The sequence below is a fragment of the Panulirus ornatus genome, chromosome 2 (assembly GCF_036320965.1).
Source record: "Panulirus ornatus isolate Po-2019 chromosome 2, ASM3632096v1, whole genome shotgun sequence".
Lineage (NCBI taxonomy): Eukaryota > Metazoa > Arthropoda > Malacostraca > Decapoda > Palinuridae > Panulirus > Panulirus ornatus.
Window position 1 is genome coordinate 30,044,070 of NC_092225.1, and position 25,593 is coordinate 30,069,662.

The window sequence follows — 25,593 nt, forward strand, 5'->3', positions numbered from 1 at the left end:
GAAGAATGTATGTGAGAAATACTTAGAAAAGCAAATGGATTTGTATGTAGCATTTGTGGATCTGGAGAAGGCATATGATAGAGTTGATAGGGATGCTCTGTGGAAGGTATTGAGAATATATGATGTGGGAGGCAAGTTGTTAGCAGTGAAAAGTTTTTACCGAGGATGTAAGGCATGTGTACGTGTAGGAAGAGAGGAAAGTGATTGGTTCTCAGTGAATGTAGGTTTGTGGCAGGGGTGTGTGATGTCTCTATGGTTATTCAATTTTTTTATGGATGGGGTTGTTCGGGAGGTGAATGCAAGAGTTTTAGAAAGAGGGGCAAGTATGAAGTCTGTTGTGGATGAGAGAGCTTGGGAAGTGAGTTAGTTGTTGTTCGCTCATGATACAGCGCTGGTGGCTGATTCATGTGAGAAACTGCAGAAGCTGGTGACTGAGTTTGGTAAAGTGTGTGAAAGAAGAAAGCTGAGAGTAGATGTAAATAAGAGCAAGGTTATTAGGTACAGTAGGGTTGAGGGTCAAGTCAATTGGGAGGTAAGTTTGAATGGAGAAAAACTGGAGGAAGTGAAGTGTTTTAAATATCTGGGAGTGGATCTGGCAGCGGATGGAACCATGGAAGCGGAAGTGAATCATAGGGTGAGGGAGGGGGCGAAAGTTCTGAGAGCGTTGAAGAATGTATGGAAGTCGAGAACATTATCTCGGAAAGCAAAAATGGGTATGTTTGAAGGAATAGTGGTTCCAACAATGTTATATTGTTGCGAGGCGTGGGCTATAGATAGAGTTGTGAGGAGGGTGGATGTGCTGGAAATGAGATGTTTGAGGACAACATGTGGTGTGAGGTGGTTTGATCTAGTAAGTTATGATAGGGTAAGAGAGATGTGTGGTAATAAAAACAGTGTGGTTGAGAGAGCAGAAGAGGGTGTTTTGAAATGGTTTGGTCACATGGGGAGAATGAGTGAGGAAAGATTGACCAAGAGGGTCTATGAGTCAGAGGTGGAGGGAATGAGGAGAAGTGGGAGACCAAATTGGAGGTAGAAAGATGGAGTGAAGAAGATTTTGAGTGATCCGGGCGTGAACATGCAGGAGGGTGAAAGGCGTGCAAGGAATAGGGTGAATTGGAACGATGTGGTATACCGGGGTCGACGTGCTGTCAATGGATTGAACCAGGGCATATGAAGCGTCTGGGGTAAACCATGGAAAGTTCTGTGGGGCCTGGATGTGGAAAGGGAGCTGTGGTTTCGGTGCATTATTACATGACAGCTAGAGACTGAGTGTGAACGAATGTGGCCTTTGTTGTCTTTCCTAGTGCTACCTCGCGCACATGAGGGGGGAGGGGGTTGTTATTTCATGTGCGGCGGGGTGGCGATGGGAATGAATAAAGGCAGACAGTATGAATTATGTACATGTGTATATATGTATATGTCTGGGTGTATATACATGTATTCGTTGAGATGTATAGCTATGAATATTTGCGTATGTGGCCGTGTATGTATATACATGTGTATGTGGGTGGGTTGGGCCATTCTTTCGTCTGTTTCCTTGCGCTACTTCGCTAACGCGGGAGACAGCGACAAAGCAAAATAAATAAAAATAATATATATATATATATATATATATATATATTATCCCTGGGGATAGGGGAGAAAGAATACTTCCCACGTATTCCCTGCGTGTCGTAGAAGGCGACTAAAAGGGGAGGGAGCGGGGGGCTGGAAATCCTCCCCTCTCGTTTTTTTTTTAATTTTCCAAAAGAAGGAACAGAGAATTGGGCCAGGTGAGGGTATTCCCTCAAGGCCCAGTCCTCTGTTCTTAACGCTACCTCGCTAATGCGGGAAATGGCGAATAGTTTGAAAGAAAGAAAGAATATATATATATATATATATATATATATATATATATATACATATATATATATATATATATATATATATATATATATATATATATATATATATATATATATATATATATATATATATATATATATATATATATATATTGGAAAGGATCACAATTTTGCGCGTGATCAAGATATTCCTATGAGTCCACGGGGAAAATGAAACACGAAAAGTTCCCAAGTGCACTTTCGTGTAATATTCACATCATCAAGGGAGACACAAGAGAGAAATATAACAGTCAATTGATATACATCGAAGAGACGAAGCTAGGACGCCATGTGATAGTTGAGTGATCAGCCGCAAGCGTTGAAAACCCTAAAACCAACCATCATTAACAAACCCAACGCAGATGATCAGAAACCAGCTGCAGAAAGACCAGTCCAGATCATCAACAGAAGAGATTCCACAGGGTGCTCCACACTGGCGTCCTTTCCCGCTTCTTTTCAGTGAAGTTATCAATGTTGTATAAAGCAAGGAGTAGACTCAATAGATTGTCCGTTGCTATTTGCTTTTCTATCTACTTGTGTAACTGCTCTATCGGTTTAATAATACTGAGGGATTCCATCGATCGAGGCCAGCGTGGCCCTCAGCCCACCTAAAGCTATTGATCATCGTCTCATCATTACTCAGCATAATATTTATAATGGTGGATCGAGATCGACATTGAGCGAATATATATATATATATATATATATATATATATATATATATATATATATATATATATATATATATATATATATACATATATATAAATATGCTGATCATCATTACTCAGCATAATATTTATAAGGGTGGATCGAGATCGACATTGAGCGAATATATATATATATATATATATATATATATATATATATATATATATATATATATATATATATATATATATATATAAATATGCTGAGTAATGATGAGACGATGATCAATAGCTTTAGGTGGGCTGAGGGCCACGCTGGCCTCGATCGATGGAATCCCTCAGTATTATTAAACCGATAGAGCAGTTACACAAGTAGATAGAAAAGCAAATAGCAACGGACAATCTATTGAGTCTACTCCTTGCTTTATACAACATTGATAACTTCACTGAAAAGAAGCGGGAAAGGACGCCAGTGTGGAGCACCCTGTGGAATCTCTTCTGTTGATGATCTGGACTGGTCTTTCTGCAGCTGGTTTCTGATCATCTGCGTTGGGTTTGTTAATGATGGTTGGTTTTAGGATTTTCAACGCCTGCGGCTGATCACTCAACTATTTTCATCTACATAAAGTGCTAGATATGCAGTTGTTCATGATCGTGAGATAGATATCAGCATAACCGACCTCTCAGATGGCTAAGGTGAACCGATTTCGCCGACGTGGGATCATAGGTGAAGATTTTCCATTTTATACTAGCAACTGAGACGGTACGTGCAGCTGGGCCCTAATCAATGTTTCACAGTGGAGCTGAGAAGTAAGAATAGCCTAAGTCTAGTGGTACCACATGCATTTCAACTACCCAGACGAATTCGCCATACAGACTGCAGGATGATCCGGAGGAGACAACCTTAACGGCCATGCATCATTTAACATAACCGGATATATTTCTCATCTTTCAATTCCTTATCTATTTCCTTTTCATTCATGTATCTATTCGATATGTATAACAAATGACTTACAGGTTGCTACGTTATTTCTTAACACTTGGCAATGTCTAGGTTTTTGGTCCTTAATTGCCGCTCCTGATAAGACAGATAAAGCTTCAGAATAATTTCCTCACGTCCATTATCGTTCTTTGATCGATTGTTAGATTATTAGAGGCGGTAGTCATATACTTAAAACATTTCACAACCTTCAGAGAGAATACGTTATCTTTAGCTGAACAACCTTCAATTGGCGTGGTTCCCTCGAGGTGAGCAACATTATGCAAAATCAAGCTGCTACGCTTGAGGTGGGCATACTGATCAATTAGAGACATGAGGACTTCTCCCATCGTCAGCCACAGCCCCTTCCAGTCAGTCCGCTGCTCCTCAGAAACATCACACCTTAGCTCACCTAGGGGAACGCTCCCTCATCGTGTGAGAGGAACGGAGATCGATGCCCCACAACCCGTTTTGTTTTCTTTGTCGAGCGACGACAAAATCCTACAGCCTGGACCCAGAGCGGGGCATGGGTAGGAGAGGTACGCTCGAGGTATGGACCCGGTTGGTTTCAGCTGCTCGGACACTGACAATGTCGATGTTTCCTTTTCTGAATGACAAGTCATTTAGGGTGGGGCCTCTCAGCAGCGACCAGTCTACCATGGATGATCCTCCCAGGGGCTGAAGTCTCCACTAACAAAGCCCCGTGGCTTCATTGAATAAGGTGCCTGCATTAGGACAGTCTATCTGGCGCTAGGCTGGCGACTCTGTATGGGATAGTTCAGTACTGGTGAGCCATAGAGGGCATTTAGGTACTGGTGGGCCGTGTGAACCAGTACGGCGACGAGGCAATTATCCTATGCAGTTGCTTATTTCACAATCGAGGGTAAAAATGCTGGATGTCTGGAGAGAGAGAGAGAGAGAGAGAGAGAGAGAGAGAGAGAGAGAGAGAGAGAGAGAGAGAGAGAGAGAGAGAGAGAGAGAGAGTTCCAAGTGAGTTGCCCTGGCATTAATACTACTTACAGGAAGAAGTAGAAGTAAAGAATAGCAAAATAGAGGGTGTCTCCTCACCCTCCGGCAACGCGCCAGACAGAATAAGAAAGTAGAAAAAATACCTGAGGATTAATGTGCTTGAAAATCTTCATAAGAAAGTCATAAATCAGAATGAACATGAACATGTCACGCATCCCCCATCACCAATGACATGCATCCCTTCACTTTTTGTTATGAAGACAATAGTAACGATAAACTTTGAGTTCCAGCCTCTCGAGATACCACGTCAGTATTACTGACGTTGAAGGATGATGCAATTAATCTTTCTCGCTCTCTTAAAGCAGGAAACAAGAGTTAATCAATGTTGGTATGTTATCGCAGCATGGCCTGGGTGAGATCAGTCTTGAGAATATAGCATAATATACAGCCACATTATGTTCAAATGAATTACTCAATACCTGAGTGACGTGATCAAACTTACTTTGAAGATATTAAATGTTGCTTTGAACATATTCAGGGAGCTTATTCCACGTAGTTGCATCCACCAACCAAAAAATCTTTAACGCGTTCTTCGGGTGTTAAAGATGATTACAAGGCCACATACACTCATTATGCATGTGGCCCATCCGTGTGATAGCACACGGCATGCCTGATGATCAACTTTTCACACCAACTGCCACGTGTCTACTTATTAATTCTGACGTCATCAGGGACTTGATGTGATGTTCTATCAATCGTCCCATGCACGTCTGGCGTATCTCATGGCAATATTGATAGTCCTCCTAATTAGGCTATCGAAATATTTTGTCTGCTTTGTTATTGCTCTCTTCCAAGGTATTCTTACAGAATTCATTCCTCTGTATCTTCCTTGTTGAGAGGCTGATAACTATCAGCATTACATTATGTGTGATAACATCATATCTAGTCCAGATGGTTAATGAGGGGAACTCAGACCTGGAACAAGGTCTTTAAGCGAGTAGCAAACGCTCTGGAAATAATCACTACCTAAGGTTACTGTGCGACAGGCCACTGGGGCATATGTGATGTTTGGGCTGAAACGTGTAACTCTACAGTTCTCATAGCGAAGAACAGACTAAAATACTAAGGCTATGATGCGCCTATAATACAAAAACACATGAAACATTTGTTGCAGTAATCACTAAACAAAGATACTGTCTCCTCTATCCATTTCTATCATATTTAACTTTATCACTATTTTTACTGGGGACACTTGAAAATACTCTAATGGTCTTGTCCTGCTTGTTATCCTCCATATGTTCCTGCAATCCTAATTTCACTTTTCGGTCCATTTCGTGGAAAAAAATATTTGTTGTTTTGTACTGCATTCATACGTACTATGAGGGGGAGGGGACAATGGTTCTGGGAGCGATGAAGGTGTGGGAGATTGTTATCTCGGAGCAAAAATGGGTATGTTTGAAGGAATAGTAGTTCCAACAATATTACATGATTGCAAGGCATGGGCTATAGATTAGGTTGTACGGAGGGTGGATGTGGTGGAAATAAAATGTTTGGGGACAATAAGTGGTGCGAGGTGGTTTGATCAAATAATGAAAGGGTAAGAGAGATGCGTGGAAATAAAAATAATGTGGTGGAGAGAGCAGTAGAGGGTGTGATGAAATGGTTTGGGCATATGAAGAGAATGAGTGAGGAAAGATTGACAAAGATATATGTGTCAGAGGTGGAGGGAACAAGAAGAGGGAGGGAGACCTAACTGGGAGTGGAAGGATGGAGTGAAAAAGATTTTGAGCGATCGCGGCCTGAGCATACAGAAAGGTTTCCTGTGGGGTGGGGGTGGCACCGAGAATGGTGAAGGCGAGTGCGGATTAGGATTCTCGTTAGGTACGTATAGTTCGTTAACTACTACTACGGGGCTCAGAGTCTTTGGGCAGAGTCCTTGTTAGGTACCTACAGTACGTCAACTATCACTGGGCAGGTCCCTGCTCAGGTACCTACAGTAAGTACGCTAACTAGTATGGGGCAAGGTCCTACTTGGATACTTACAGTACGCTAACGAGCTACTACTGAGAAAGTAATCTACTCTGGACTCACCTGGGGCCAAATGGTAGGTCGGCGTTGTTCACCTAGACATTCGCCCCCCTCACATCTCTCATCTGCACCGTTGTATGTAGCCTTGACGTAGTTTCCATCTGAAACATCATTGTGGCCCATTGTGAAGTTGCTTTGGCGCCTCATATCTTGTTCTGTCGTCTTGCGATTGTGGCTGTTCACTCCATCATTTTTTGTTTCCATGACTATCTAAAATAGCTTGTTTAGCGACAAAAAATCGGAATTTCTCAATACAATGAATACTTTCCCAAACGACTCATGCATGTTCTTCATAAAAGCTTCTGTGTCGAAAGGTGAAGTTTCTGAAACGATCGCATGAAGGGTGTCACCAGAGGGTGTTGATGCTGGTGAGGATGTCAACGCGCCGTCATGTCGGAAGCTTGCTGCAGTTACAGTATTGGATACCTGCCAGTCTTTGGTGAAACACGAACGCCACCTGGTGGCTGCTCCCAACCAACTCAAGCGCGCCACCTGGTGGCTGGTCCTCGTTAAAACATGCTCTTCCCGAATTGTGTCGTAGACATATCCTGTTGCACTGCCTCCGACCGTCTAAGCCCACAGTGTCCCTCACTCTTGTTTATGGGAAGACAACGTGCGTGTGGCAGAGTTGCTAACTCAACTTTTCTAATGTCACTAGATTCGTCGCAGAAAGTCTGAAAACTCAACAAAAGTCGCTGGACACTATAACACCACTTTTTTTTTTTTTATTTCATTTGGCTGTAGTTGTGTTATATCGACACTAAGTTGAATGCATAACAAAAAATACAGATCAATGATTTTATCACCACCTCTGAGTAAATAATTATGCTGTCTGTAATAGGCACGCTTACCAATTACTCTGATAAAAGCATCTCAGTCTTCCTCCCCATAGTCAATTGCATGTATGTAGAGGCCTACTGCTGGAAGCTAGTGATGTGCTTGCTTGATCCGAAGTGGTGTTGCGGTGTTGCATGATTCCACAGTACTAATTTCTCTTAAAATATCATTGGGTATCTTGTAGTTTGCACAGATGTTATGTCTCCTTAACCCATATTTTATGGCAAGAATTGCTTCAAATATTGATAGCTTCATTTTATTGCGCAACTTTGATTTCACCAAGTTCATATTGTTAAATGTGCGCTCTACGTCAGCGATGGAATGCGGCAAAGATTAATGCAGAGATAGCCATTTCAGATAGATTCAGGTATGGGTTTTCACCTGCAGCGTCTCTGTAGTTTACTACTACTGACCAGAAATTTAATGTGCTAATTGTTTCTGTCCCAGACAACCTTGCCAACTCAATTATATCAGCTTTGATGGGCTTCAAACATTCAACACTCAAAGGGAAAGCGATTGCAACACACCGTACTAAACTTGAGCTAAAAACTGAGCAGTTAGAATACACTGGCCCTGTATCAACAACGGAGGGGTTAAGACAAGACCCTGAGAAGGTAGATACTGTAATTTTCCAGCTACTAAGGATAAGCATGAGTTACTTAGATTCCTAGGAATGATCAACAACTTGGGAAAGTTTGTTCCCAATATGTCTGAGCTAAATGAGCCTCTGAGAAGGTTACTGGAGGACACTGAATTCAAATGGAATGAACCACAGAAATGTTTTCTGAAAAGCTAATGATCTGCGAAGTACCAGTTTTGAGGTATTATGATGTATTTAAGCTTGTAACCCGACTGTTGATGCCTCAGGGTATGTTGTAGGGGGTTGTATTCTTCAGGAAGATCGTCCTGTTGCCTATGCTGTAAAGTCCCTAACTAAAACTCGAGAAAATATGCTCAAACTGGAAAGGAACCGTTTCCCATTGTTTTAGGAGCTAAGAAATTTTATTATCTGTATCTATGGAATGTAGAGTAAAAACATTGCAAATCATACCTGAGCACTTCGATCTTTTAAATTTCAACTCACTACTAGCCTTATTGTTACTGAAACAATTTGCATACTTAACCGATCCACCACACGAATAGAGAATTGCTGTGCTACAATCATGGATAGTTCTTTAAACTTTCTCTGATTCACCGACTTTTTTGAATGGTAGGATAGTCTGTCTGTGTGTACTGAATGGCTCCTCCGCTGTTCAAAGTTTGTTGGTGTTTCTGTGCTTTTCTAAATTACAAACTTTGGCAGAAACAGTACGCTTACAATATTTGCAAAATCTCTTTTTTATTCATCTCCAGGGGTCTCAAGTTGCCAGTTCTTAAACCTATCATCTTCGGGCCACTCATTGCGAAAACGTGTATACTGTCTTGCCCATTTTCAATTGCTCGTAAGAGTATGACCAAAATGAAGGTAGCAACGAGATTTATTACTCCTCAGTTCGTGATACTGGCAACTAAGACTCTGGATGGACCAGAATCAATTGCCAAACGAACAGGTACTGGATATGTGAGGTCAGGTGGTTGCACATCTGCCATCACCGTTGTTAAACCCGCCTTCCGTCCTGATGTACCCTCAACATCCGTCTTCAAGTCGGACCTCTTTCAGGAAATCAAGGATCAAAACCTGACACACTAAAGAGTTTCAAGAATATGCTATGAAACACGAAAAGCAAATGACTTCAAATAACAGATCTTACCTAACCTTTGGTGTATGTCAGAACTTCCACACAAACGCCCGCTAGATCATTCCTCGTTCCTATGCAAGCTCCTGTCTCCGATACTCCCCATCCTATACAGGGAGCTCACAGCTTCTCTTTTAAAGTTGCTCTCGTCTTTGAGTCTGTCCCCGACACCACCTTCGTCCACTTTCCCCGCAGGCTTGATGAAGGAAACTTCCCTTCAGTACTCCTCTTCATCACTTGGGATATCGATGGACTTGCTGGAGTTGAACAGATCTCACTCTATATGACTTCTGCGAGACAGTAGATATGATTCCTCCACGAAATAATTACCTACTTATTTTGTAATTAACAGTGTACTGTACCTGCTGCCGCCTCTCCAGATTTGCATAAACTATTTCTTTATGATCGATTTTATTAATGCCAGTTGAAATCGGGAATTTTGTAAAGAGGTATCAGAGTTTACGATACCTGATATATATATATATATATATATATATATATATATATATATATATATATATATATATATATATATATATATATATATATTACACAACTGGAAATGTTCTGCGAAGACAAACAACAAAAATGCAGAAAATTAAATTCATACATTAAACTTGTGGAAATGTTTTTAAGGATTAAGGATCGGGAAAACTCCCTTAAAACACTATTTTCTTGCTCTAGTGAGCTGGTTCCCCTATAAATACATAAGAAATAATTAGATCATTCAAATGAATGAAGCATATGGATACAAACATTTAAATACAACTTTGGCTTTCTACAAACAGGACAATATCACCTATACAAAGTACTTTAAGAGTAATTGTGTGAAATAAATCATGTAGTATTATATTCCTTACCTTAGAGTCACGATGGTCATTACATAATTTGTGGACATTATATAATATAGCACAAAAAATGTTAATATTGTGACGTAACAATCACCTCATTTCTTCAGTCAGCTGAGGTGATCAAATGCTGTAAACATTCCAAACCAAGGTTACATACTGATGATATGCAAGTTTATATTAATGCAGAGTTTACATTAGGATGAGAACTGAGACTCTATGGTGTTGATAAGATACGATATAAGAAAAAGGATTAATTTCTATCTAATATCAGAAATGATCTATATGAAATACATGTATTTGATGCTAACAAATCCGGATATAAAATAATGGGCGGATATTCGTGTTGAATGTCAGTGTGCTGTTTTTTTTCCTTAATTCACAAAGGTTAAAGTTATTCGTAATTCGGAGTATAACAGACTATAACAACGCCCATTTCAAGATATATAGATATTTTTATGATAGTGCAACGAAGAGTAAAGACTGAATTACTCTGTAATACCGTCGTGGTGTGAAACCAGTGAAATGTTTTTAAGGTCAGTTTGATGTATATTTTAAACTATTTTATTAAGAAAATTGATCTCTTTTATGTAATTATCTGCTCATATGCCACTAATTTAATTTTATTAGATTTTTTGTTTGTCAGTTGTAGCTGGTGCTGACTTTCAATAATTGTAATAGAAGTCCAGATTTGTAAATTTCCAGTAGACTCAAATGAAGCTCATTCTTGTTTTTTTATATGGTAATGTCTTATTTTAGGAACACCACAGAAATAACTTCTGGAAGTTGAAGGACAGCATATCATTTGACCCTGACTTTGGGAAGAGATTTAGAAAGTTGCTGATGAGACATTATGACTTGTGAGTAATGAGTACGAAGGGCTGTGGATTATGTGCTGAGTTCTTTCATTTCCACACAAATACATGTAGTCAGTACTGAGAAACTACTTCCTTTGAACATGAATCCCTTCCAGTGAACATTACCCGCTAACAGTTGACGTCGTTTACCGTGTGGTATCTTTTCTGATATTTAACAAGAGACTGGTAAGTGTAAAGTTGAAAGCCACCCTCCTGTTAGATTTCTTTTACTGAGTAAGCTTATTCAACAGTGTATGTTCACAGCATTACTGAATATTAAAACTGTACATAGTGGACTTTAATATTTTCTTATTGTCCTGAACAATAGATAACTTGCAAGTGAGTAGGGTAGTGAAAGGATGAAAATTTGGAATCGATGTAAAACAGTGAAAACCTTTGTTAGAAAATCAATAGAACAAAGAATGAATTAAGTATTTCCCCCTAGAGAAAGTTTGATGAGGTCATATAAGGATCGCTCGGTTACTATAAGTGAATTCCTTATTTTACATTATGTAGCCCCAGATTTTCCTTTATCATCATTGCCTTACCCTCTTGTGAGTATATACTGTATTAGAGGGGTAAAGTAAATGCAAAAAGCTTTAGAGAGTTTTAATATGATCTTGATATGCACTGTCAAATGTTATGATTTTTGTTAATGATGAGTTAATAGGAGAAGATCTTACCCCTTTACTAACTGGATAGGGTCAGAAATCTTGTTACCATGTGAAAAACTGATAATTAATGGATTGACATGCACAAGTAAAAGAAATCAGACAAGAAGTATAACTGCCTTTGTGTTGGCTTGGTGGAGTGCTGAGCAAGCAGAAGTGGGTGTTGCTAGTGCTTTTGAGGCAATTTTACCTCACCCCAAGAAAAGAGAGAAGGATATGGAAACCTTGCTTATTTGTATCACATTGTACTCTTATTTATTTCTTAGGCACATCATTGGTGGTGAATAACCTCGATATGTATATAGAAATATTGTATAATGCATTCTAAATGATAATTACCTTCTATTTCATAAATAATGATGTACAGCAAAAATATGCATGGAAGATTAATGATGACATACAATAAAAATGTGCTTGGAAAATATTTTAATTCTTTACCGTTAACTCTTACTAAAGTCCTGTCCTCCTAGGATTACATAGAGAGAGAATTAGGCATATTTTGTACATAATTTCTTCCAAGTGATTAAACACAGTCTGAGTGCGAGGATGGTAGGGATACAGGTACGGGTTCCTGTGTTGGCCACCCTTCTCTGTAATATATTTTTATGGTGACAGACACAGCATGGGCAGAAACATGCCTCAGTCAAAGGTCATTTTGGATGAAAAGAAAAGAGTAAAAGAATGGAGAAATTACTTTAGGATTTGTAAATGCTTGTAAATCTGACTTTAAACCATTGAATGCCAGATGCCTATGTAAAAATTGCTCTATATTTGCCGTGTATACTGCACTGAAACCACAGCTCCCTATCCACAAGCAGGCTCCAACTGTAATATCCATGGTTTCCCATTGACCATTCCAAAGGCATTGGAGGACACATCACTATTTATGGTTTCTGTTTGCTTGCTTATATATGCATATGTCTACACATAAATTACATATGTTTACGCATACCAATCAACCTACCTTTTAACATTTCTGTACTAGGAGTAGCCTTCTGTAGGGCTCTTGTAGTGTTCAGGAAGCCATTTTTTCCATTGGATGGGATTAGAGGTCATAAAGTGAGGTGATGAGTGTACATGGTTTTACAGGGAGAGTGCAGGGCAGTTGTGGATAAAGTGCTCATTTTCTTCATTATTGTACCACCACTTCTGGCATAAGGGGTCTTGTGATATGTTGAATCAGTTTGTCATGTAAGGGTGATGGACAATGTTTAGAGCACAAATCGGAAAGGATAAGTCATATATGTCTAAGGAGTATAGTTTCTGACAGGTGAATGTCTGATGGGGTTGGAAGTTGTTTAGTCTCTGTTGAGTCATTTTGGTGTGTGTATGATTTTGCATCGTGGCTAATTTTTTTTAGTAGTGCTTGTATGCATGTACATTCTTGGAGAGAAGGAAAGGTATTGTTTTGGATTGAAAGTGCTTCTTGTGTGAGGGCAAGGTGGTCCGAGAAGTATAGATTTTCTTTAATGTTCACCTGAATTGTTTGATGTGGTGTGTTTGGTAAATTGTGCTAGGGTAGGAGTGCTAGTTTTTTATTTGCCTTTCACTGATTAAGTTAGTGATAGTGTTGTTTAGAGTTTAGATTTGTTCTGTGACCACTGTTGATGGTGAATAGTCTTTCCTAAGCATTTTTCCTGTTTATAAGGTCTTTGGGGAGAAGCTTAAAATGAAGTTTAGGAACTTGGATTCCATGTATTGTGTAAAACCTAGCTAGTTTGCTTTCCTGTAAATTGCATAGGTCTTTTTGGTGGCTTTGTGGGTTGGAGGGACCAGATGGAGAGTTATCATAATGGGAAAGTGGTCAAAGGACAGTTCATGAAGTGTATTCCAGGTGGTCCTTGTGTGCCGTGCTTGTGTGCAAAAGGTAATGTCTTGTAAGTTTGACTGCTGAAGGTGGTGGGCTGGGGGTTTATTTGTTTAGTTTTATAGGTTGAGGATGTTGAGAGGATTCAGTTGGTTGATGAGAAGTTCACTTTAGGGAAGTTGGGTGTGAGTGTTGAGCCATACAGGATGATGGACTTTGAAATCTCCACATAGATTGTAATCAGTTGTGTTGGTCACGTTCTATAGCTGGGGAGTGTATCTGGCAGGGCATATGTGGGTGGGAGTGGGTATGTGGGTGTTGATTATATTGTAGTGTGTCCAGTGTACTTTTATTTTTGTGGCTTGTATTTTAAGGGTATTGTCACTGCTCTGTTTTGTATTGTAAGCAATGTCAGTGAGTCCTTTTTGACACTGTTGTCTGTTTTGTGTAAGGTTTATGTAGTTTTAGAATGGTGGGAGAATGGATGTAGGTCTGGTTTCTTGGATTAGGGTTATGTATATGTTGCATTCATGGAGTAGGTTCAGTACCTCTGTGTCTTTGTTTTTGATGGTATTGCCTTGGGTTATAGGATTTTAAGTTTGTGTTTGGGGTTTTATGGAGTAACAGCTTCAGCTTGTGAAGAGTGAGGTTGTGTGTTGCATGATGATGTTTGTTATTTATTGGCTAGGAGTTTAAGGGTTTTAGAGGGTGTTTTGGTTATTTCTCTGAGTGTTTGTTGCATGTCCCGAGCTCTAAGTACAGTAGTCCTCAAAAGATGAAAGTGGAGGTGGTACTGCTGAAGGCAGGTAGGAAAATCTGATGAAATTGTGCCTTTTGGCGATGAAAATTTGGACTGTTGGCAAAGGTATTTTGGTGATCCAGGGTTGGACAGCCTCTAAGTAAAGCATTCATTTATGGATGAATGCAATGTGCAGTGAAGGTGGTACCACTGCAGGCAATTGGAGCATATGATGGAATGCCTTTTGGTGATTATGGTTTTGCACTGTGGGCAGAGGTATTTTGGTAGTACTAGATTGATCATGTCTCTCCTTATCTATCTGTCTTCTGAAGTGGGTTGATTAAGGTCTTCCATCTTCTGTGCAAGGTATTCGACGTGATAGTAAAAAAGTCTGATGTGATAATGAGTCTTTGGTTTCTATTACAGGATGCATAGCAGTATTCTGATTTATATTTTTAAACTTGATGGAAATTATTACTCCATTCCAGAAAAAATGTGAAGTGAATATTGAGAATCAGCAGGAGCCTGCTTAAGGAGATTAGAATGTCCTCAAGTTCTGACAATGGCAAGTGTAATTGTATTACATATTATTTATTTTCCAATCTTGTCAAAGTCTATGGCAAAAGTCTTTTAAAGGGGTCATTGTTCTACTTGTCTTTCATGTGTTTTGATATGATTTTATTTGGTGGTATGGCATTATGGTGCATTCTATAATCACATGTTAATATTGATTTTGCTTTAGAAATTTTGAGAGAAAATAATGTGTATGGAAGTCTTTAATATTGTTAACTTTTGTGTACTTTCAGGTGGTAATAGAAGTTTCATTATTTCAGATTCTTATAGCAGTAAGAGGGAGGAACTACTTTCTAGTCTACTTGCAGCAGTTCAGGGATGTCAGGTGCTTACTTTTTCTACTTTTTTTTAATGTATTGTTGCCCAGATACTTTCAAAAGTAATATAGTCCCACAACCCTTTTGGACTTACGAAAAAGTAAAGAAAAAGTTTGATTCACTACATGTAATACGTGACAGACAAAGCAGTAGATTTCCTTTCATATTTTACATGCTTGAAAGTGAGTGAGTGCTTTTGTGCTATGTCATGGTATTTGATCTGCATTTTTGAGTTGACCAGACTCTACTTATACTTAGTTGTGAATATTTCCGCCATTGCTTTTGGTGATATTGAATGGGGGAAGACTTATTATTTACTCATAGTTAACCATTAATGATGTGTTATTGGTGATAGCTTTTTGTACTTTCTCTCTGCAGGTGAGGTTTGGAGGGCGTGCTGAGCTTGCCACTGAGACAGATGAACGGGTTGCTTCTCTTTGCAGCAACCTTGAGTATTTACTATCCCATGGCCTCAAATCACGCTCTCCAAACCGGGGTCTGGCTGCTATTAAGTAAGTATCCACTTGCATTGTCAGATTTCGGAAAATGATTAAAGTAATATGTAAAAGCATAGAGGGACAGAGATTAGTATTGGTATACAGAGGTGTAATTTTGTTGAGTGTACCTGGTAAGTTGTATGGTAGGGTGGTAGTTGAGAGGGTGATGACATGAACAGAGTATCAACAGTCTGATTTCAGGAGTAGTAGAGGATGCAGGGATCAAGTGTTTACTTTGAGGAATGTGAGTGAGAAATATGTACAGAAACAGAAGGATTTGTATGTGTCATTTATGGATCTTGAGATTGCATATGGCATGGTTGATATTGATGCCATGTGGAAGGTGAGACAGATACATGGTGTAGGGGAAAGCAGTGAGAATGAGTGAGGAATTTTTATCAAGAGAGTAAGGCATGTGTCCTCATAGGAAGATAGGTGGGTGAGTAGTTTTAGGTGAAGGTAGGTTTTTGACAGGGGTGTGTGATATCATGTCACTTTGGCTGTTTTGTTTGTTTATTGATGGGGTAATGTGGAAGGTAAATGCAAGGGTCTCGGAGAGATGGGTAGGTATGCAGTCTGTTGGGAGTGAGTGAGGCCTGGATGGTGGGTCAGTTGTTTGTTGATGACAGCACTGTTGGTAGATTTGAGAGAGACTGTAAAAGTAGCTTGTTCGTTGTTTCTTGTGCCAGCAACATAGCATTAGGAATAGACATCTGAACCGTAGAGGAAAGAATCCTTACTAGGCTCCTCCCTCAGTTCCTTTTTTTTGGAAAGTAATAATACAGGAGAGTAGGATCTCCAGCCACCTAGTGCTGCCCCTCTTAGTTGCTTCTACAATGCACATGAGATACTGTATGATGGTGGTATTCTTTCACCTCTGTCCCCCAATACATATGTCTTAGAAGAGTATATTGATTTTATCAGAGAAGGATTATATAAGTAAATATCTCTCTTTTCGTAAGTAATTATTTGATCAGGTACAATTACACTTTTTTCTATGTAATTAGTAAAACAATCTGTTCTTCCCCATGTTTCCACATTTCCCTCTTATAGGCTTAGTTTCTGACAGATTTTGTGTTTTAGGCAGGTGACAGATATGGTAACCTCAGGACTAAACCTTCATCTTACCCTACCTGGTGCTGAAACAGAAACTCCTGGTAAGTGTATCTGAAAAGTTAAAGGATTACTGGAATTTCATGTAAAGTTATCTCCTGTATCATTATCTTCCATCTTATATCTTAGTGTTCTTGAAGAATTTGCATTGTGTATTGTAAACTTTTGGGTTTTTGTCTTTTGTGTTAACCCTAATTTCTTTTTTGTCCTTGTTCCTACTTATGATCTGTATCTTCATCACTTTTATCTTCATTTCCTACTGTCTCGTTCTCACCCTCTGTTATAGGTGGTATGTCAGTTGTCTTCTTATGTTGAAAAATCTTTGCGAGAGAATTGATAGTTTATCTCTTTTTGCTCTGTGTGCTATCATTACTGATTGTCCTCTATCTGTCTGAAATTTTCAACATATAATTTTTGATAGATATTTGCTCGGTAACACAGGTAGCTATCCAGCTGGCTAGCTTATAGCACCCCAAGTTGCATGCCTGTTTTACTTGAGTTTTGTGTTGCTTGGTGTAGTTGTTGAAATGGCAATATTGATGGATTTTTGTTGCTTCAAAGGTATGTTACATAGATAATGCTTATATAAACTCCGTAATCAAAATGTTGCATTTTCTGAGTCTCATTTTGAAGGTATTTTATATTGTATAAGTCTAGACATGTATAAAAACTTCAGTATCTATGAAAAACACTGGCCAGTCATTTGATGCCTGTTCATATTTGTTTTTGTAAGCTTACATTCCAGTAGCACCCAAACTTTTGAGCTCTCAACTTGAATGTGGATGAAATAATAGATTATTTTATTGAGTATGAATTATTGTTACAGTTAGTCAAGAGACTCAGTAGGACTTGGCAAGTATTAGAATTGCTGTGACACAATGCATTTAACTCTTTTGTTGTGGGGTATATATCTCCCTCCCATCTTGTGCAGAACACTTTAAAAACTTAAAGAATTGTCTTCTGTATTTTAACAGAAGTGTTGAGTAGAGTGTCTTTTCATGAACTAGAAAGTGTGATACTTGATAGGGAAAGAAATTATGCAGATCTGCTGAGAGATATTAAAGTTGCTTTTGTCAGGAAACATGGGATGGCTAACATGCAATGTTTACTTTGCATTTATGTGTAGATGCCAGATCAGAGTTCTCTAATATCCTGTTTCACATTTACTTTTGTCTCACTTTCTCCAGCCCTTCAGATCTGACCAGTCATCATCTTCGAAAGTGTTTGTACTCACCTAAAACAAATTAATTTCTGTGAATTTTTCTTTATAATTAGAGGTATCTTGCAGTGATGCCAAAGCATGACATTGCCATACTCTGTCCCATTACATCTCGAGAAAAACTGACCTGAAGCAAGAGATAGACACCTACCATTTGATGATAATGCATGCATGATCAGCATTCTATTTTACAGGAAGACACTGAAATTGCTTGAAGCCATATTTCATCTGTACTTTCCAGTTTCATAGAAAACATTGCTGATCTTTTCATTTTGAAAGGCCCTGGGCCCATTCCCCAAATGGCTTAAAGGACATTGGTGGCAGTTGAGATGGTTCCATCATATTTGGTGCCTTAGAGTGTAGGAATGGAGAATTAGAAAATTTATTGAGGGTATATTCTCCAGCATAAAGGCATTCACAGTAGCAACACTGCAATGGTATATTTAACTGTAATTCTTTTAGTTGTGCTCTATAAACCAGAACATTTGGCATGGTTGCCTTGTGCTGTATATGTCCACTTGTTTTCAGTTTGTTTACCTTATTAACATGGAAAGGTAGTCAATTTACAAACTCATGAAAGATTATGGCAGGTGATTGCAGAGATTGAATTTTATGGTTGGATTTGCCTCCAATCCTATATTCAGTTGCATTACCTTCAGATGTTAAGGGTAGGCTCTGCACCTATAAGCAGCTCTTTAGCCTCTTATCTGTATAGTTCTTCAGAAATTACCCTCAACTAGTGTGGAAAAATTGTATTCTTGCAGAATATCTTAATTGTACATTATAATTATTGAAGAAAGTACTCAAAAAGTAGTGTGCTCACCTCGGTGTTGATATAGGAAGATGATGAGTTGACTGGGGAGGATCTTTATTGATGGCGTAGATGCTCCTCATCTGTGTATGGTAATTGTATTTTTTGCATTGTGTGGTTTCATTTTACATACTCTTAGTCACATTACACATCGTATGGCCTTTTTCTTTGTACAATTTCACACTGTTTATGGGTATCATTTACTTGACTTTTACTTATTCATGTTTTTTTGATATGTATTATTTAATTATTTATATATTATCTACACAGGCAGAATTTACTTTACATTCACAAGTGTGCAAATATTCCTATTTCTATAAAGAATATAAACTTTTACTGTAGCAAAGATGGTAAGTGGGTATTATTGGATTACTATTTGATATGCATGAAAAAGAGAGATTTTTGAATGTGAATGTAAAGAGAGAGGCACTGGTTGAATGTCGTATTATTAACTTGTGGAGGTGAAGATGGGCAGAGGTTTTAGGAAAAGAGGAAATGATGTGGGTGAGAAGAGGGAGGTGAAAGTAATTGAGCTTGGAAAAGAGACTTGAGTGAAGAAATACCTGGAGAGATTGAGTGTAGAGTATCTGTCTTTTCATAGGATTGTGTAGTGTAGAAAGGTTGAAGGGGAGAATCTTTTTACTTAGGTGAGGCAATATTTATTTTGTGATCTTGAAGAAGTAAAGTATTTATGTTTTTATCAATTGACATTGGCATTGAGCCTTGGATGTTTAGTTTGTGACTGTGGTATTATGTGATGTAGACATATATATGAGGAGGAGGACTAATTTTGCCATCTTGTATACTTTTGTTTTCAGTTGTATGGTGGTATATACGAGAACTGTTGACCCGACATGAATATGAACGCTTCCTACTTTTGAAAAATGTAAATACTGATATTGGGAGAGGTCGTGCTTGGTTGAGGAGTTTGCTCAATGAACATTCCCTTGAACGATATATGCATGTAAGTTTTATTGATACTCATCCATGTCTCAGGATATAAGAAGATATATTTTCAGATTACATACCAGTATCTGAAATTTAAGTACACTTAACCTTTGATATAAAGAACTGTGTTAGACTCAGATAATTCCATTGTATTAAGAGTTCATGTAATCACAAACTTCTGTTTCAATCCCCTGAAGCATCTGCAGCTACAAAACAACAATATATAAAGATATTTTCATTAGAATTTTCATGTTCATCCCTGGTAGAGCAGTGGTTTAGTGACTCTTGTAGCTCCAGTATGTGAGAGACAACTTTGGTGCTAGGAACATCTTTATTAATAACATAGTTTCCTCTAGACCACTTCAGCCTAGGGCAGGAAGCTAATTTTGAAACCGGGTTTTAGAACTTACAAATATGGGTTTTCTTAGACACTTATACAGTCTGAAATTCTGAGTGTAACAAATGACCTCCTTTGAAGTGTTTATATTTCAACTCAGGACAGTTTCACTTGGTCTTGAAACTTTTTGCTTGCCCCCTGAAATTCAGATTCTTTTGAAATCTCAGAAAATCTCTATTAAAGATCCTTTTCTAGCAGTTTTATGATAGAACTGAGCTAGTAATACTGTTGTCTCCAAAGAAAGTGCCCTTCATGGTAACACATCCTAGGTTCTGGAACTTATTTTAGCTTCTCAATTCTCTTCTGATATCTCAAGTTTTATAGACCTTATCACTCTTGGTTTTGCTCAGGAGCCAATGCCAAAGCTCTGGAATTTGGAATGTACTCATACCATCACAAGTTTTCAAACTTTCAATAAACTGAGTTGTGAGAAGCATTTATGATCATGTCCAGAGTGTTTGTTTATCTACTTAAAACCCTTTCAGTTGCTTAGGAACCTCATCCAATCTTTCCTTGAGATTCAGGTTCTTCTAGGTTTGGAAATTTAATGTTTTAGTTCCTTTCTAGTTTTGTTTTGAATTATCAAGGCTAATGATACAAAGCAACACCATCAACAACAAACTGTGGGGTCCTTTCAAGGCTGCTTGTGATAATGAAGGAGATCAGAGACAGAGAATGGTGTGTTAATATAAGGAAAAATGATAGATCACTTAACCTTTAAGTGTGCAGTATATTCTCATAGCCTCTCCAGTGCACAAAAATTTAGATTTTATGAATAGGTGCACAAAAACATATAAAAACCATCGTTTTGTTTTTTTCTTATGAATTTAAATTTGATCATTCCTAGTTTAGGAGAAACACATTACTTCCAGATTTGCCTTTTTGATAAACCTTCCCATGGAGGAGATTATCAAGAAGTCTTTTTTTAACAGGTCAGTTAGTGATACCTTGTGTAGGTGTTGAGGCTTGATCTAGTGTGGCCTTAGGGTTGCCACCATCATGTCAGAAGAACCCTACGGCAGCAAGAGGACCTGAAAGGTGGTGGTCTTACTATACTTGGCCTTTTGATGAATTTTTTTTTTCATTCCTTCTTTATGTTGGTATGTTCTCATGGTTTGTGGGACAAACTAACCTAGGAGATGAAATATAAGTTGTGAAATATCAAAAAATCTTTCTCTCATCCTCTCTGTAGGACAGTGTCTCTAAAGCATTCTCTTAGTTATGCTTCATACCCTTCCCCTTTCTTTTTAAAAACCTTTCTTTAAGAGAGTGTTACTGCCTTTGGGTTAACGTCTGCCTATTGAGAATGATTAGGAGAATCTAAACCAAAGGCCTGTGAGCAATGATGATATTGCTAAATGGAGATGGTTGATTGGTCATAAAGTGGACCTGGGCCAAGCTACACCACTGACTACCTATTGGGTGGTTTACAAAGGATGCAGGGCATTTGCTTCGGTAGTAAGACTAGGAGTGAAGAGGTTGTAAGCCTTATTGGTTCAAGATATATTAAGATTCATAGGGCATTGTGCAGGAGAGAAAGAGCTTTTCTTATTTCAAAGCATACATCTCTATCTCTTGCTAACATCATCAAAATTCTAGTCTGTAACAATGTATCTTTTCATTCTTTAGGAATGAATGACACTTATCTGACTATGTTTTGAATCTCTTTTGATCTCCCATACTGTCATTTGCAGGTAACGCTTTCTCTTGGTTATTAATCCAGTATTTTATTATAAAGATTGTGGTGTGTGATGAAAATCTACTGCAGCAGTGGTATGAACCATGGGCTCTTCTGCGAGACCAAGAGAGAGCTGCAATGCTACCTAATTTAGCAGCTGGTAAGAAACAGCCTCTGCTACTTTGCTTATTATGATTAAGCATCTCAGAGAAATGTGTCTCCTTCCGACTACTGTATTAGGACAGAAGATTGAGCGAATACTAGTATAGAGCAAGTAGATACTTTCACAGTAAATCAAAATATTAAGGTATGATTTTATCATAAGATTGACTAGAATAGTCTGTGCATAAATCTGGCTTCTGTCCAGATGATACTTTTGCACTCTTAAGATTTATATTGTAAATTTAATGCAAGATTTATTTTTATGCAGTGTTTTTAGGGTCCTAGCAACATTTGTGGGAAAGAGATGGAATCATATGTCAACTGGGAATTTAGATGGGGGCAGGAACCATCAATCCACGCAAGAGGAAAGTTGCAGTTTATGAGTTAGGGTGGAATGGTTTAGGATAGAGACTTTATGCTAGATAGTGGCATTTTGTTTATAGATTGAGAAGTTTTTTCATACATATTCGTCATTTCCTGCATCAGCGAGGTAGCGTTAAGAACAAAGGACTGAGCCTTAGAGAGAAAATCCTCACTTGGCCCCTTCTCTGTTCTCTCTTTTGGAAAAGTGAAAACTGGGGGGGAAGATTTCCAGCCCCACGCTCCCTCCCCTTTTAGAACGTCTTCTCCGACATGCAAGGAATACGTGGGAAGCATTCTTTTTCCTCTCTCCCCAGGGATAAGATTGAGAAGTACATTGAGTAAAACAGTGTTATCTCTCTCTCCATGTCATATCAATCCCAAAGTCATTCATGAAATTTTGTTTCCAAAGCTAGTATTTTAGCAGAAGCTTGGTTAAAATACTATTACTGGAGTAGGTTTCTTGAGTCATCCAGAGTGCTGATCCCACATATTACCTTTCATTCACCATTCCCATGGATGCATGTGTATTTGATTAATCATGCTATCAGAGATAGCATTGTTATTGACCATTATCTCCCCACAGGTCTGGACTCAATACTGTTTGCCATTAACATTGACAATGTTGGGTTAAATGGTGGAAGTCAGAGTGAGCTGAGAATAAAACATGAAGTCACGCCTAATGTGAAGCCTGAACCAGAAGCTCAGATAGCTGCCAGTGCTGATGCTAGCCATGCTGGTGAGTATTTATTTTGGATATACTTTTATATGTATAAAAGAAAGAGACAGGAGGTCAAGAGAAAGGTGCAAGAGGTGAAAAAAAGGGCAAATGAGAGTTGGGGTGAGAGAGTATCATTAAATTTTAGGGAGAATAAAAAGATGTTCTGGAAGGAGGTAAATAAAGTGCGTAAGACAAGGGAGCAAATGGGATCTTCAGTGAAGGGCGCAAATGGGGAGGTGATAACAAGTAGTGGTGATGTGAGAAGGAGATGGAGTGAGTATTTTGAAGGTTTGTTGAATGTGTTTGATGATAGAGTGGCAGATATAGGGTGTTTTGGTCGAGGTGGTGTGCAAAGTGAGAGGGTTAGGGAAAATGATTTGGTAAACAGAGAAGAGGTAGTGAAAGCTTTGCGGAAGATGAAAGCCGGCAAGGCAGCAGGTTTGGATGGTATTGCAGTGGAATTTATTAAAAAAGGGGGTGACTGTATTGTTGACTGGTTGGTAAGGTTATTTAATGTATGTATGACTCATGGTGAGGTGCCTGAGGATTGGCGGAATGCGTGCATAGTGCCATTGTACAAAGGCAAAGGGGATAAGAGTGAGTGCTCAAATTACAGAGGTATAAGTTTGTTGAGTATTCCTGGTAAATTATATGGGAGGGTATTGATTGAGAGGGTGAAGGCATGTACAGAGCATCAGATTGGGGAAGAGCAGTGTGGTTTCAGAAGTGGTAGAGGATGTGTGGATCAGGTGTTTGCTTTGAAGAATGTATGTGAGAAATACTTAGAAAAGCAAATGGATTTGTATGTAGCATTTATGGATCTGGAGAAGGCTTATGATAGAGTTGATAGAGATGCTCTGTGGAAGGTATTAAGAATATATGGTGTGGGAGGAAAGTTGTTAGAAGCAGTGAAAAGTTTTTATCGAGGATGTAAGGCATGTGTACGTGTAGGAAGAGAGGAAAGTGATTGGTTCTCAGTGAATGTAGGTTTGCGGCAGGGGTGTGTGATGTCTCCATGGTTGTTTAATTTGTTTATGGATGGGGTTGTTAGGGAGGTAAATGCAAGAGTTTTGGAAAGAGGGGCAAGTATGAAGTCTGTTGGGGATGAGAGAGCTTGGGAAGTGAGTCAGTTGTTGTTCGCTGATGATACAGCGCTGGTGGCTGATTCATGTGAGAAACTGCAGAAGCTGGTGACTGAGTTTGGTAAAGTGTGTGGAAGAAGAAAGTTAAGAGTAAATGTGAATAAGAGCAAGGTTATTAGGTACAGTAGGGTTGAGGGTCAAGTCAATTGGGAGGTGAGTTTGAATGGAGAAAAACTGGAGGAAGTGAAGTGTTTTAGATATCTGGGAGTGGATCTGGCAGCGGATGGAACCATGGAAGCGGAAGTGGATCATAGGGTGGGGGAGGGGGCGAAAATCCTGGGGGCCTTGAAGAATGTGTGGAAGTCGAGAACATTATCTCGGAAAGCAAAAATGGGTATGTTTGAAGGAATAGTGGTTCCAACAATGTTGTATGGTTGCGAGGCGTGGGCTATGGATAGAGTTGTGTGCAGGAGGATGGATGTGCTGGAAATGAGATGTTTGAGGACAATGTGTGGTGTGAGGTGGTTTGATCGAGTAAGTAACGTAAGGGTAAGAGAGACGTGTGGAAATAAAAAGAGCGTGGTTGAGAGAGCAGAAGAGGGTGTTTTGAAGTGGTTTGGGCACATGGAGAGGATGAGTGAGGAAAGATTGACCAAGAGGATATATGTGTCGGAGGTGGAGGGAACAAGGAGAAGAGGGAGACCAAATTGGAGGTGGAAAGATGGAGTGAAAAAGATTTTGTGTGATCGGGGCCTGAACATGCAGGAGGGTGAAAGGAGGGCAAGGAATAGAGTGAATTGGAGCGATGTGGTATACCGGGGTTGACGTGCTGTCAGTGGATTGAATCAAGGCATGTGAAGCGTCTGGGGTAAGCTATGGAAAGCTGTGTAGGTATGTATATTTGCGTGTGTGGACGTATGTATATACATGTGTATGGGGGGGGTTGGGCCATTTCTTTCGTCTGTTTCCTTGCGCTACCTCGCAAACGCGGGAGACAGCGACAAAGTATAATAAATATAAATAAAATGACTCATGGTGAGGTGCCTGAGGATTGGCGGAATGCGTGCATAGTGCCATTGTACAAAGGCAAAGGGGATAAGAGTGAGTGCTCAAATTACAGAGGTATAAGTTTGTTGAGTATTCCTGGTAAATTATATGGGAGGGTATTGATTGAGAGGGTGAAGGCATGTACAGAGCATCAGATTGGGGAAGAGCAGTGTGGTTTCAGAAGTGGTAGAGGATGTGTGGATCAGGTGTTTGCTTTGAAGAATGTATGTGAGAAATACTTAGAAAAGCAAATGGATTTGTATGTAGCATTTATGGATCTGGAGAAGGCGTATGATAGAGTTGATAGAGATGCTCTGTGGAAGGTATTAAGAATATATGGTGTGGGAGGAAAGTTGTTAGAAGCAGTGAAAAGTTTTTATCGAGGATGTAAGGCATGTGTGCGTGTAGGAAGAGAGGAAAGTGATTGGTTCTCAGTGAATGTAGGTTTGCGGCAGGGGTGTGTGATGTCTCCATGGTTGTTTAATTTGTTTATGGATGGGGTTGTTAGGGCGGTAAATGCAAGAGTTTTGGAAAGAGGGGCAAGTATGAAGTCTGTTGGGGATGAGAGAGCTTGGGAAGTGAGTCAGTTGTTGTTCACTGATGA

At 39.1% G+C, this 25,593-nt stretch overlaps 2 protein-coding genes across 7 annotated transcripts in view; one reads left to right on the forward strand and one right to left on the reverse strand.

The window, feature by feature from the left end:
- The window catches only part of LOC139755477 (ciliogenesis and planar polarity effector 2-like), a 34,154-nt gene extending 24,045 nt beyond the window's left edge, over window positions 1-10,109 (reverse strand). The window contains exon 1 of one of the 3 annotated variants that reach the window (XR_011714106.1): window positions 10,003-10,109. The gene's annotated coding sequence lies outside the window, so the exon portion shown is untranslated. Of the gene's footprint in view, window positions 1-6,572; window positions 7,164-9,157; window positions 9,392-10,002 lie in introns of those variants that run through there. The other 2 variants (XR_011714103.1, XR_011714102.1) reach the window with 2 other exon arrangements.
- Window positions 10,110-10,145: 36 nt separating this feature from the next.
- Window positions 10,146-25,593, forward strand: part of LOC139755521 (sorting nexin-29) — a 44,633-nt gene continuing 29,185 nt past the window's right edge. Inside the window, exons 1-9 of one of the 4 annotated variants that reach the window (XM_071673922.1) lie at window positions 10,146-10,526; window positions 10,750-11,033; window positions 14,553-14,629; window positions 14,898-14,962; window positions 15,333-15,466; window positions 16,535-16,608; window positions 19,413-19,558; window positions 21,678-21,777; window positions 22,726-22,878. In XM_071673922.1, the coding sequence (XP_071530023.1) occupies window positions 14,608-14,629; window positions 14,898-14,962; window positions 15,333-15,466; window positions 16,535-16,608; window positions 19,413-19,558; window positions 21,678-21,777; window positions 22,726-22,878 (694 nt within the window). In that variant the 5' untranslated portion in view covers window positions 10,146-10,526; window positions 10,750-11,033; window positions 14,553-14,607. Of the gene's footprint in view, window positions 10,527-10,749; window positions 11,034-14,552; window positions 14,630-14,897; window positions 14,963-15,329; window positions 15,467-16,534; window positions 16,609-19,412; window positions 19,559-21,677; window positions 21,778-22,725; window positions 22,879-25,593 lie in introns of those variants that run through there. The other 3 variants (XM_071673912.1, XM_071673933.1, XM_071673941.1) reach the window with 3 other exon arrangements.